The 12,893-nt window shown below is 45.1% G+C and overlaps 1 protein-coding gene across 3 annotated transcripts in view; it reads left to right on the forward strand.

The window, feature by feature from the left end:
• The window catches only part of MTCH2 (mitochondrial carrier 2), a 21,806-nt gene extending 9,543 nt beyond the window's left edge, over positions 1 to 12,263 (forward strand). For 2 of the 3 annotated variants that reach the window (XM_069965821.1, XM_069965824.1), the window contains exons 2-13: positions 3,435 to 3,519; positions 4,103 to 4,209; positions 7,123 to 7,149; positions 7,513 to 7,566; positions 7,665 to 7,722; positions 8,234 to 8,285; positions 8,387 to 8,446; positions 9,799 to 9,892; positions 9,982 to 10,023; positions 10,760 to 10,827; positions 10,911 to 10,986; positions 12,035 to 12,263. In XM_069965821.1, coding sequence (XP_069821922.1) covers positions 3,435 to 3,519; positions 4,103 to 4,209; positions 7,123 to 7,149; positions 7,513 to 7,566; positions 7,665 to 7,722; positions 8,234 to 8,285; positions 8,387 to 8,446; positions 9,799 to 9,892; positions 9,982 to 10,023; positions 10,760 to 10,827; positions 10,911 to 10,986; positions 12,035 to 12,121 — 810 coding nt within the window. In that variant the 3' untranslated portion in view covers positions 12,122 to 12,263. Of the gene's footprint in view, positions 1 to 2,629; positions 2,684 to 3,434; positions 3,520 to 4,102; positions 4,210 to 7,122; positions 7,150 to 7,512; positions 7,567 to 7,664; positions 7,723 to 8,233; positions 8,286 to 8,386; positions 8,447 to 9,798; positions 9,893 to 9,981; positions 10,024 to 10,759; positions 10,828 to 10,910; positions 10,987 to 12,034 lie in introns of those variants that run through there. The other variant, XM_069965822.1, reaches the window with a different exon arrangement.
• Positions 12,264 to 12,893: the final 630 nt, after the last annotated feature.

The raw sequence follows: 12,893 nt of genomic DNA on the forward strand, positions 1-12,893 counted from the left end.
CGATCGCCCCCCCGCAGCCCCGGCCGCCCGATCGCCCCCCCGCAGCCCCGGCCGCCCGATCGCCCCCCTCGCAGCCCCGGCCGCCCGATCGCCCCCCCGCAGCCCCGGCCGCCCGATCGCCCCCCTCGCAGCCCCGGCCGCCCGATCGCCCCCCCCGCAGCCCCGGCCGCCCGATCGCCCCCCCGCAGCCCCGATCGCCCCCCCGCAGCCCCGGCCGCCCGATCGCCCCCCCCTCCCCCCCCCCCCCGCAGCACCGATCGCACGCCCCCCCGCAGCACCGATTGCACGCCCCCCCGATCGAGCGGCCGGGGCTGCAGGGGGTCGTGTAAGCGATCGGTGCTGCGGGGGGGCGTGCGATCGGTGCTGCGGGGGGGGCGATCGGGCGGCCGGGGCTGCGGAGGGGGCGATCGGGCGGCCGGGGCTGCGGGGGGGCGGCCGGGGCTGCGGGGGGGGGGGGGGCGATCGGGCGGCCGGGGCTGCGGGGGGGGGGGGAGGGGGCGATCGGGCGGCCGGGGCTGCGGGGGGGGGGGGAGGGGGCGATCGGGCGGCCGGGGCTGCGGGGGGGGGGGGAGGGGGCGATCGGGCGGCCGGGGCTGCGGGGGGGGGGGGGAGGGGGCGATCGGGCGGCCGGGGCTGCGGGTGGGGGGGGGGCGATCGGGCGGCCGGGGCTGCGGGGGGGGGGGGGGCGATCGGGCGGCCGGGGCTGCGGGTGGGGGGGGCGATCGGGCGGCCGGGGCTGCTGGGGGGGGGGGGGGGCGATCGGGCGGCCGGTCCCCGCTCCGGCTTGCTGAAGACATCGGGAACCGCCGGAACCGGGATCAGGTGAAGTATCAGCTCCGGCAGCCGGGGGGTTAATGGGGAGGGCTGCAGACAAACTCGCAGCAGGGATGTACATCCCTGCTGCGTGTTTGTCTGCCATTAAAAGTATAGGGCCGGGATCTGCAGCGAGTCTCGCTGCAAAAACGCAGCATGGAGACTCGCTGCAGATCCGGCAAGTGGGTTTGTAACCTTGTACTCCAGTCACATCCAGAGCTGCCTCACACATTACTATTAATAGTCCATATTCTGAGCCATACTCCAGTCACATTCAGAGCTGCCTCACACATTACTACTACTGGTCCATATTCTGTACCCTACTCTAGTCACATCCAGAGCTGCCTCACACATTACTATTATTCCTCCATATTCTGAGCCATACTCCAGTCACATTCAGAGCTGCCTTATACATTACTACTACTTGTCTGTATTCTGAGCCATACTCCAGTTACATCCAGAGCTGCCTCACACATTACTACTATTTGTCCATATTCTGAGCCATATTCCAGTCACATCCAGAGCTGCCTCACACATTACTATTATTTGTCCATATTCTGAGCCATACTCCAGTCACATTCAGAGCTGCCTCATACATTACTACTACTTGTCCATATTCTGAGCCGTACTCCAGTCACACTAAGAGCTGCCTCACACATTACTACTACTCATCCATATTCTGAGCTGTACTCCAGTCACATTCAGAGCTGCCTTACACATTACTATTACTCGTCTATATTCTGAGCCGTACTCCAGTCACATCCAGAGCTGCCTCACACATTACTACTACTCGTCTATATTCTGAGCTGTACTCTAAATTATACGGTCCGCTACACACCACGGACTTCATTGACCCCATGACCTCATAGCTGGACACATAGGTAGAATTCAAGGCAGTCAGGACTGCAAACACTGTGCAGGTATTGTTATATGTGTCACACATCACTATACTACAAGTGATCACTACCCCTTTGTATGGAGCACAAGGTGTAATGGTAGTGTGACCATGAATAAGATCACCATGAGCAGTCACATTGTATTGACTCTTGTACATGTCAGGTGCTTTTATTCTTGGAGAGGCAATAAACATTGAAGAATTGTATACACATTGTTGGAATTGGAAACTTTAAAACTTTTTCTGTCTTATCCTCACCAAGGATGGAAGGTAGTGCTTGGAACAGGGTGATTTATGTTGGAGCTGGATTGTGTATGCACATATTATAAGCTGCAGATTTTCAGTAGACTTAGTTGATGGGGCGGTGTGGGCTCTGGGGGAGGCGCCATTTCAGGTTTCACCTCAGGCGGCAGAAAGCCTAGAATTAGCCCTGCAGCAGTCAGCCGTCAGGCCAAAAGTTCAGTATGTCAGATCAGTAGCATCTGAAGTTACCATATAGCCCACGACTTTAAAATATAATAATAATGGGAATGAAATACCCCATTAGCCACTTTGAATAAAGATAAGTCAATTGTTAGGCACAAGCCATAGAATACAGTATATATAGAGCAGGTCTCTCCAGTTTGCCAAAGTTTCACCTTTGCTGATTGTTTAGCCCCCAACACATCTCATAGGATATCAGATGGCTATAGTAATACCATTATAATACATGATGGGTAAAAGCTGGGTACCTTTTGTTTCTCTTGTCAGAGTTGCTCCTGACTGCAGTTCCAGTTCTTCTTCGCTGTGTGTCACATCCATTCTGTCCTTTATATACATGTTACATGTGGCTGTAAGCCAGAGAATGAGTCTTCTTTTAACTCTTTGTATGCCATGTACATTCCAGACTTGTTTTGGTGTTCCTAGCTGTCATAGCTATCCACCAAGCTTCTTTCCATGAATGGGTTATCTGAGAAGTTGTGGTGTAATCCGTTGGTGAGTCCCAGCATTACTAAATATAACATTGTTGGGTTTCATACCCATCAATTAAGTCCGCCTGGGACGGGATTCCTGTAGAGTATGTCGGTGTCCTGAGGAATCCGCCCTTACTCTTTGTTCTTTTTCTACTCTTTGGGTCCTAAAAGTAAGGATGCATCATAGATTTAAAGGGAGACTTCATAATCCCTTAAAGTATAGTCAGTCTGGCAGACCTCTTTATATTGTAGCATCAGAGCAATATCCCGATATACTATACTATACTACAAAGTGTCATTGAATAAAGTAAAGTGCCAAGTGGGCCTGAAAGAGAACTGTAGTCAGACTGCATCACATAATCCTTTATAGGACTGCTGACTGGATGAGAGGGATCATGTGATAATATTCCCAGGCTATACAGGTACAATCATGTCAACCACCAGTCTTTGTGTGCTTCCACTACAGCTTGTTTTATATAGTTATGAAGCATAAAAACAGTATTCTCTGCAAGAGGGACCAATGCTATTCATGTACTGTACAGTATTGTAAAGTTATACTTTTGTTCCCATCACTGGTAAGCACTGTAGCCTTGCAGCGCTGGGGTCCTAGGTTCAAATCCCACCACAGACAACATCTGCAAGGAGTTTGTATGTTCTCCCTGTGTTTGCATGGGTCTCCTCTGGTACTCCAGATTTATATACTAAGAAATATGCATGGTCGATGTCATAGCCGAATTATAATAATCATGGGCTTTGCCTTTGTATTTGTATAGGTGGGACACGAACCGATGCCACCTACATTAGGAAGAAACCTTTTTGGACGTCAGGTGTACCAGCTGCCAGGATTTTTTGCATATGGTGGGTGCCCAGTGAAATCTACACACTATCCTGGAAAATAAAAATTACAGAACAGAGTGACATAGAGACAAATGCCAGTGTGACTAAAGACTTGGGGGGGGGGCGCTATTGTTTCCTGCACCAAAAAAAATAAAAAAATTGTTCAAGCTGTTTTTGTGTAGAATTCTTTGCACAAAGTTGGCGTTTGCACAACATTTTTTGCGCAAAAATGGCTTTTTTACAGAAAACAAAATCTGCAGCATAACTCCTGTGTTACATATGGATTTTGCTGCAGGTTCACTGCGCATTTCATTCCTTCTACACTGAAAGGAGTAAAATCTGCAGTGAATATCCACAATTGAAATTGAAACATTGAGACTCTCAAGATCCTTGCCGTAGGTTGAAAACTTTGGGGAAAATTTACAAAGCGGATGGATGGAAATCCACAGGTACTATTTACATCCCATGTGAATGAACTGTAAGTGTATTTGCACAATGTGATCTGTTTTTTTTTTTTTGTTTGTTTGTTTTTTTTTGCTGCGAGACTGCTTTAAAAAATATGATTTAGGGATGGTCACTAATCTGTTCATTTATGTATTTACAGCCAAACACATTATTAGTATTGATGGCAAGAGAGGACTCTTTAAGGGCTTGGCTCCCCGACTGTGTGCTGGTGCAGTGGGTACTGTGGTTCACAGCAAAGTCTTGCAGGTAACTGTTAGAAGGAACAATGCCACTTACTGAAAGCTGCAAAATGAACAGTCACTTATGTGGCCTATTTAGTCTCTTTACAGATACAGTCATACATTTTATACTGGCTGTGCCTACTGCTGCAGTTCAGTGCTATTTTCTTGTGAAGAACTGAAGCTTCAGAGAGCTGCAGTACCAGGCACAAACACTACAGAATGTACAGCGGCGAAAATAAGAATTTGGTACTACCGATTTTGCAAGTTTTCCCACCTACAAAGAATGGATACACTTCACCTGTAAGACAGGATTCATGTTTAAAAAAATCCAGAAAATCACATTATATGATTTTTAAGTAATTATTTGGCATTTTTTTTGCATGAAATAGGTATTTGATACAATACAAAAACCTAATATTTGGTACAGACACCTTTGTTTGCAATTCCAGTGGTCAGTCAATTCCTGCAGTAGGGATTTTGTCCCACTCTATATAGATGTTCTCCAGATCTTTCAGGTTTCAGGGGGCTTTTGCTGGGCAACATTGACTTTTAGCTCCTTCCAAAGTTTTTCTATTGGGTTCAGGTTTGGATATTGGCTAAACCACTGCTTAGTTGTCCTGCCTGTGTGTTGGAAGACCCAGCCATGACCCATATTCAATACTTTTACTGAGGGATTTTTTTGGCCAAAATCTTTTGATAAATGGCCCCATCCATCCATCCTCCCTTCAATACGGTGCAGCTGTCCTTTCCCCTTTGCAGTAGAGCATCCCCCATAGTATGATGTTTCCACCCCAATGCTTCACGGTTGATACCAAAAAGTTCTATTTTGGTCTCATTTGACCACATGACCTTCTCCCATGCCTCTTCTGGTGAACTTCAAACGGGCCTGGACATATGCTAGCTTAAGCAGGGGGACCTTGCACGCCCTGCAGGATTTTAATGTATGACGGCGAAGTGTGTTACTAATGGTAATCTTAGAGACTGTGGTCCCAGCTCTTTTCAGGTCAATGACCAGGTCCGCCCTTGTAGTTCTGGGCTGAATCCTGACCTTATTTATAATCAGTCTTATCCCATGTGATGAGATGTTGCATGGAGCCCCAGAGTGTGATTTTATGGACTTTTTTTAATAGATTCTGTTGCGGCAGTCTATCATATCCTTATTTTCTCTACTGTTCTCTGTCTGATAAACATTAAAGGGGCAGTGCGGCAGTAAGCAATTATTCACTAAATAACACATTACAAAGTTATAAAACTTTGTAATGTATGTTAGTTTAGTGAATGGCCCCCTTCCCCGTGTTTCCCCCCCTCCCACGCTAGACCTGAAAGTGTAGTGCTCTATACTCACAGGATTCGTGTTGACCCCCGTCCACCATCTTGTGACAATGATGTCCTCTTCGGGCGGCCGAGCTGATGACGCGGCAGAGGGCGGCTGGCACGACGGACGGAGCGGTTCGGCCGGCCGCCTGAAGATGACATCATTGTCTCAAGATGGCGGACGGGGGTCGACACGAATCAGGTAAGTATAGAGCACTACACTTCCGGGGGTGGCGTGGGTGGGGGGAAACACGGGGAAGGGGGCCATTCACTAACATAACATACATTACAAAGTTGTATAACTTTGTAATGTGTGTTGTTTAGTAAATAATTGCTTACCGCCGCACTACCCCTGTAAAGTGACTCTGTACCCACAATCTGCCCACCCCAAACCACTTGTACCTTCAGATAGCTGCTTTAAGGGTAGCTTACACGTACCGTATCGCAGTGGATTTTCTGCAGATTTGACTGAATGAATGAACACAGCATCAAATCTGCACCATCAAATCTGCTGCGGATCTGCAGCAGATCCGCAGCAGATTTTACAGTGCAGATTTGATGCTGTGTTCATTCATTTAGGCAAATTTGCTGCGGATCCGCAGCAGAAAATCCATTGCAATTCGGTATGTGTGAAGTTACACTTAATCCAAGATCTGTCCTGGGGTCCGTTCGGCAGGTGATGCAGTAATTGTCCTCAAAAACAACTTTTAAACTTGCAGCCCTGTGTCACATTGGCGTGGCCTAGAGTATCTGTGCCCTAACCTTGCACCTCCCCTCTGTACCTCCTCCCCACCCTCTTAATCATTAGGAATGCCACTGGTAGGATTTTTCCTTTTCCTCTGCAGTCAACACTGCATAGGTGCCTTAACGATCCAGCCCATGTGCCGTGTTCTCACAGCTGATGAATAGGAAAATACCTGCCTTGGGCATTCCTAATGATGAAGAGGGCAGGGAGGAGGGATGGAGAGGTTGTGCCAGCCTAATGGACAGACACTCTAGGCCATGCCAGTTTGACACAGGGCTGCAAGTTTAAAAGTTGTTTTTAGGACAATAACTGCATCACCTGCTGAACGGACCCCAGAACAAATCTTGGATTAAAAGCAGCTATCCGAAGGTACAAGTGGTTTGGGGGGGTCAGATTGTGGGTACAGAGTCGCTTTAAGAAGACCCCAGCACTTCAGAATGGGATCACTTCATTGTAATTGCTAAGAGTGCTGTGGGCTAGACCCCACTAGTCTGATATTGCTAAATTTTCTTTTTTATTCTTGGCTTTGGTGCTGTAAAAATATAAAAGAAGCTATACTTACCTGCCCTGATTCCCCACAGCTGCCTTTCTACCAGCTTACTGGGCATTTCCTGCGCAGACAAAACATTACAGGATTAAGCTGAGAGAAGTGGGAACTGGGCGCCATTGGAATGGCAGCTGCAGGGGATCGGGCAAAATGACTACCTGAATAATAAATGGACTTTCTTAGGGTCCGTTTGCACAGAAAGATTATCTGACAGATTATCTGCCAAAGATTTGAAGCCAAAGCCAAAAAAACTAAACTTGTTTGACCCATGAACTGTTCTTTTTATTAGAGTATTTTTTAATTTTTGTTCTTTCTATTTTTCCCCCTCTTAGTCCTACCAGAATCAAAACCAGATGGAGGTAAGTTGTTTATTTGCTTTCCCCAAGAGTGTACTTTGGGGGTTAAATCAAAGGGCTTTTTCAGGTAAATAAAAACATTGTCTAGTGCATCATTAGGGTTATCTCCATTAATAGAGGAACATCACCATTCCGGATCTTTATATTTTATCAGACGATAATGTATTGTTTCTCTTTGATTGATTATAGTGGGCGCTGTGTAATGCAGCTGTTTACACCGCCCCCTTATCTCAGGGCAGGTAAAACAAGTCATTTATCAAGGGCTTTAGTAAGGTCCAGAATTTTTAGTAAAAGTTTACTACATTTTGGTGGTTTGGGGGGGTCAGAGATGTTCATAAGATGCTCATATCTTCATTTGCCTTTCAGGAGACCCAGTGTAGACAAAAAGAAAACCCTTCCCTTGATTTTATTATCAGAGAAGTAAGTGCGCCTTGACTCCCATAAATGTTGGTCCAGTTTCAATATGGCTTTCTGATTCTTCATGTGATCAGCCCTTGACCTGTCTTTCTGTTTTGTAGACTACTCAGGAGATGGTTGCCCGCTCCGCTGCTACCCTCATCACACACCCCTTCCACGGTATGTCAGACCTCAAGCCAACATGTAAAATTATATCCACCGGCCCCCATTTTCCTAAGTTCTTTTATTCTCCCCCATGCAATTTCAGACTTGTTATTAAGTGAATAATCTTGACTGTGACTGTGCATCAGCGTAGATGGCATTGACAGTGTGCCTCAAACTCCATCTTACTGAAGATATATGGCTATTGTCAACCAGTTGCCTCTGTATTATCTGCTCTGTGATTTCTTCGCTGGCACCTGGTCTGAACACCTGTATATAGATACCGTAAGGTCCACTATTGTTAATAGGTCACAACTCCTCTCCCCCCACCACCACCACCACCACCACCACCCTGGACAGGTCACAGAGCATGCCTACAACATTCTCCCTTAGAGGTCAGACCAGACTACCAGTTCATATGGACAAAAATGCTAGACAAAAGACATTGTCACTTACTAGTTTTCTCCAAAATGTAGGATGACCAGAGAGCATTACACTGTAACATGTATCTGCTTCTTTTCGTCTGCAGTGATCACACTACGGTGTATGGTCCAGTTCATTGGGAGAGAGACCAAATATGAGTATGTGTTTACCTCATACAAACTCTTCACAATCTGCTTTTACGTTAGTGACTGTAGCTGTTCACATGAATGATGTGACTTATAGTGATGTTTTCTTTCAGAGGGGTGTTCGGGTCCATTGTGACGATATACAGAGAGGAAGGAGTGTTGGGATTTTTTGCGTAAGTTTCTAGTCTCGTCATCTCCTGTCAGGATCCCAGACTGGATGAAAGCTTGCGGGGTCACACTGGAACTCCTTCTATCAACTCTGTCATGCAAATCTAATTGCATTAGGGTCCTATTAGATGAAGCAATATATTTATCCATAGGCATACATTGTAGCACCGCTATAATACCTCCTTACAATCCATCTCAATATTCTGTATTCTTACATATCAAACATAACATGGCAATACAGCTGGGCTTAATGGATTGCTTTCTGTTCCCAAGCTGTAAGCCATTCGCCACACCCAAGGTACCTGTAAATACCCTGAGTTCTCCTGCTGAGCCATACATCTGCAATATAGGTTACACCACATATTTCTTGTATGTATGATGCACACTATGGATTGCATGACCTCTCTGGGTTCTGGTGTGAGACAGAGGTATGTGAATTCAGGGAGTGGATTTGATCTGTTTAGACTAGTGGATCAGAGATGTAATCTTAATTGTTTTATGGCCCCAATTTTCTTGTCCTGATTTTGGGAAAGAGACACGGATTAAAGATTCAGGAATGTAAAGGGCGGGGTGAATGACTCCTGAACATATTTTAGAGGTAGTGGGATTTCTATCTCAACAGGCAAGTGGCTATATTTGTTTCTTGTAGCATACATTTCAGTTCGCTATTTTGCTTACTGACTACCATCACTTTCATACATGGGTACCCAGGCTACCATGGCTGCTGTGTCAGTTGCCACTCTTCCAGTAATAATGTCATTACTATAGGACTTCGGTGTGCAACTGGTGGGTGTCTGACCCCGTGATACCCCTTTATGGCGCTACCCATCACAATTCCACTCCCATCCCAGTGGTTCAGCCTATTTCACAGAGCTTTATGTACTTGGATGGTGCCATGTCAGGTATGGCAGAGAAGTAGCAATGATGGCTTCTGCTAGGAGACTGTACTGAAGGTGGATCTATACAGTTCTCATTGAACTCCATGATAACTGTGTGGGTTCTTAGCATCTCCTTACTGATTACCACTGATTGCTGAAAGTCCCAGTAGGTAGACAAAACATGACCAGCATATTGCTAAAGGACCCTTCTAACACATTCTAACACGTTCAAAGCAAAAAGAGCGATTTCCCTAGATCTGTTATAATAAACATATAAGGCTGGAGAGGAACACATTCCCTTTCTAGGATAATGGCTGAACAGATTTCTCCTGTCTGTCACTTGTGCTCATCATCACTGGCAGAGAACGCTGAGGTTATTTTTAGAGTGTGTCAGAGCAACGTGATAGTAAGGGGGATCCGTATTCCTGTGTATGGAGTGTGTATTAGTCCCGAATGATAAAAATATTTCTTCTTTCCAGTGGTTTGATTCCAAGACTACTTGGAGATGTGCTCTCCCTTTGGATCTGTAACATGGTGGCATTCTTTATTAACAAATATGCCCTGGAAAATGAGGTAAGTCTTTGATTTTCCCTCCATGTTGTTTTGTGGGAGAAATATCTTCACAGTCTAGCTAACGTTCATGTATTTAATCCCTTTTCTAGGCAATGAGTGAGATGAAAAGCTACTCTCAAGCGGTCACTGGGGTGAGTGTAATATTGTTGTGTACCCCTAGGTGGGGCCCTTTATCCTAAATGTTTTACCTTTTTGTAAGAGCCTTAAAATATGACAAGAAATATCAGCTTTATGAGTACAGGTGGAAGATAGCAAATTTGCATAAGGTTTTCTATGGAACATTGCTTTTAAGGCTCCATGCACTAAGATATGGTGGCATATGGAGTGTCTCCGGTTTCTTACCATGTATGTTTTTTTGCATTATTCCTAAAGTTAGACCTATGCTTGTCTGGCTAACAGATATCTCTCCTGATTTCCAAGCTCCCCCACTCTTCCCCATGCATAAGATGCATGCAAATGTTCTCTTTTGGAGCTTCCCTATAAATTGATCGTTCTCTCCCCTGATATTAGCCAATAAGGAGGGGTCAGGGCGCCACCATACACATTAGATGTTGCAAGTCTTGCCAAAATTTATGGTTTTAGTGTCAAACAAATCAAGTTTATTATAGTGCAAAAGAATGCAAAGTACAAAAATTTGGCCTAAACATGGCCTGTATGAATAAATGGTCAAATAAATGTGTCAGAGCACAATCTGACAATCAGGTAAATTTATGGTTTTAGCTGACATATCTAATACGTGTTCTGAGAACCTACTGTAGTCCAATGCCAACTTCACTGTAACATCTATGGGCAGATGAATTTTTCTGTAGGTAGCTCAGTAATTTTTTGATGGGGACATTGCTTACTTATCCACTCTTATCTCTGCAGTTCCTGGCCAGTATGTTGACATATCCATTTGTTCTAGTGTCAAACCTCATGGCTGTGAATAACTGCGGGTGAGTATACACTACAGCTGATGTCTGTCTGCACATTGCTTCTGTATTGTCTTAGAATTGACACTGATGATTGTGGCTTACAGGCTGGCTGGTGGAAGGCTTCCCTATGCCCCTGTATACTCTTCTTGGACAGACTGCTGGAGGCAGCTCAGCAAAGAGGTAAATACAAACTTCTATCTTGACTTTTAACGAAGACCCTATTCCATAACAGTAAAGAAAGCAAAGGACTGTACGAATGATCCTGTTATAGTACGTGCGTGCCTGCATGCGCAATAGTGTAGAATACCTAACAAAGTGCATTTGGCCTGTCTAAAAGAACCATTAGACTTCTATTAAAGTTTAGGTGCTATAATTGGTTAGTCACAGAGAACAAAGCGCTTTTTAGGCCTCATTCACACGTTTAGTGATTTTTGTGGGCCACAAAACCCCCCCGCTATTTCTTCTCTGCAGTCCGTAGAAAATTATCTGTAACTGAATCCGTAATTGCATCAGTGTCGATTGTTTTCCCTGATGGGTATCACCACAGTTTATCTCCAGCCCCTGCCCCCTGACCATGTCACCTGTATCCCCTTAGATGAGCGCCTGAAGCCCCCCTTCCCGCCCCTGACCATGTCATCTGCATTCCCTCAGATGAGCTTATGCCCGACTCCTGCCCCAGACCTTGTAGCGTATCAACACCCACAGACGAACTCAGGTCTCATCTCAACCGGTGTAGTCCATAGAACAGCTTCCTTCTCCTGGCTCTCAGGCACATGAGTTACTCATGCCCGGTAAGCCAGGACAAGGCAGTAGTGCGGGACTTTGCCGGTTTGTCTGTGGGTGGTAATGCGCTACCAGGTCTGAGGCAGGGTCCGATGCTCATCTGAGGGGATGCAGGGAACATGGTCATGTTTTTTGTGGGTTTTTTTTTTAAGTGCAGCTTTGTTCCCCTGCAAGGTGCCAGTCTATTACTGAGCACCAGCCCGGCCTGAAGCAATTGGGGCATTGAGTTGCCAATAGCATGGAGATAAGCAAGGACTATGGTTAAAAAAGAAAAAGGCAGCACAAAGTGAAGGAGCTGCACCTGTAATAATCTTTTTTTTAAGTTAATGTAGTTCATTGTATTCAAGTTGTAGTAGAGCTTAATGTGTCTTTGTATGTTGTAGGATTTATACATCATGCAGCTAAGACTACTTTATTTTGTTTATTTATTGATTTTATTTTTTAGGGAAACACAAATCGGGGGAACAGCCTGTTTTTCCGCAAGGTTCCTGCTGGAAAGAGCTATGTCTATGAACAGAAGAGATTTTATTAAAGTAAACTGCATCAGGGTCCGAGCCTGCATCTGCCGCTTTTCACTCTTCAGGGGGGATTGGGGAGAGATTAATTTGTACACATTTTGTTTACAATTATATATGATTTTCCTTTTTAATAAACATTCATTATTGACAGCTCAATATTGTGTAGGTCTTCTTGATAAATGATAGGATACCCCCATCATTCTTCTTGAAATGCACTATTAAGAAAGTATTAAGACTTAGTGGTTTTCTGCGTTTCTGTAGGTTTAATTTTAAAAAACCACGTGAACCACGTTTTTGTGTTAAAAAAATGTTAAAAAAAAAAAAAAAAAAGAAAGAAACTGGTTCTGCAGTATGGCATCCATTAATCTGTTCTTACCTTTTTAAGGTTTACATAAAATGGAAACAAAAAAATGCAGTTTGAACCTTAGCTGCAATTTGTGTGGCCATGAGGAGACAAACAGTAGATCCCTGTTCCATTGGTCCTGAGGAATAACATGACTGACTGACTGATTTTAGTACACCCACTAGTAAAAGGATAACAGGACATCCTATTAATGCCCTTATATAAATATTATTAGTAAGCAACCAAAAGCAGTCTTTATCCTATCATAAAGGAAACACGAAATGTAAATTGAACTTTACTTAATATTAAAAAGCTTAAATTAGCACTGTCGCTAAAAATCCTTTTGATCTGTTGGGTCTGAGTGTTCAGACCGCATCCAATAAGGAGATCGCGCCAGAAGACGTCTGTGTCACTTCCAGCTATGTCACTTGACTAATACAGAC

Source organism: Dendropsophus ebraccatus, chromosome 4 (genome assembly GCF_027789765.1).
Source record: "Dendropsophus ebraccatus isolate aDenEbr1 chromosome 4, aDenEbr1.pat, whole genome shotgun sequence".
Lineage (NCBI taxonomy): Eukaryota > Metazoa > Chordata > Amphibia > Anura > Hylidae > Dendropsophus > Dendropsophus ebraccatus.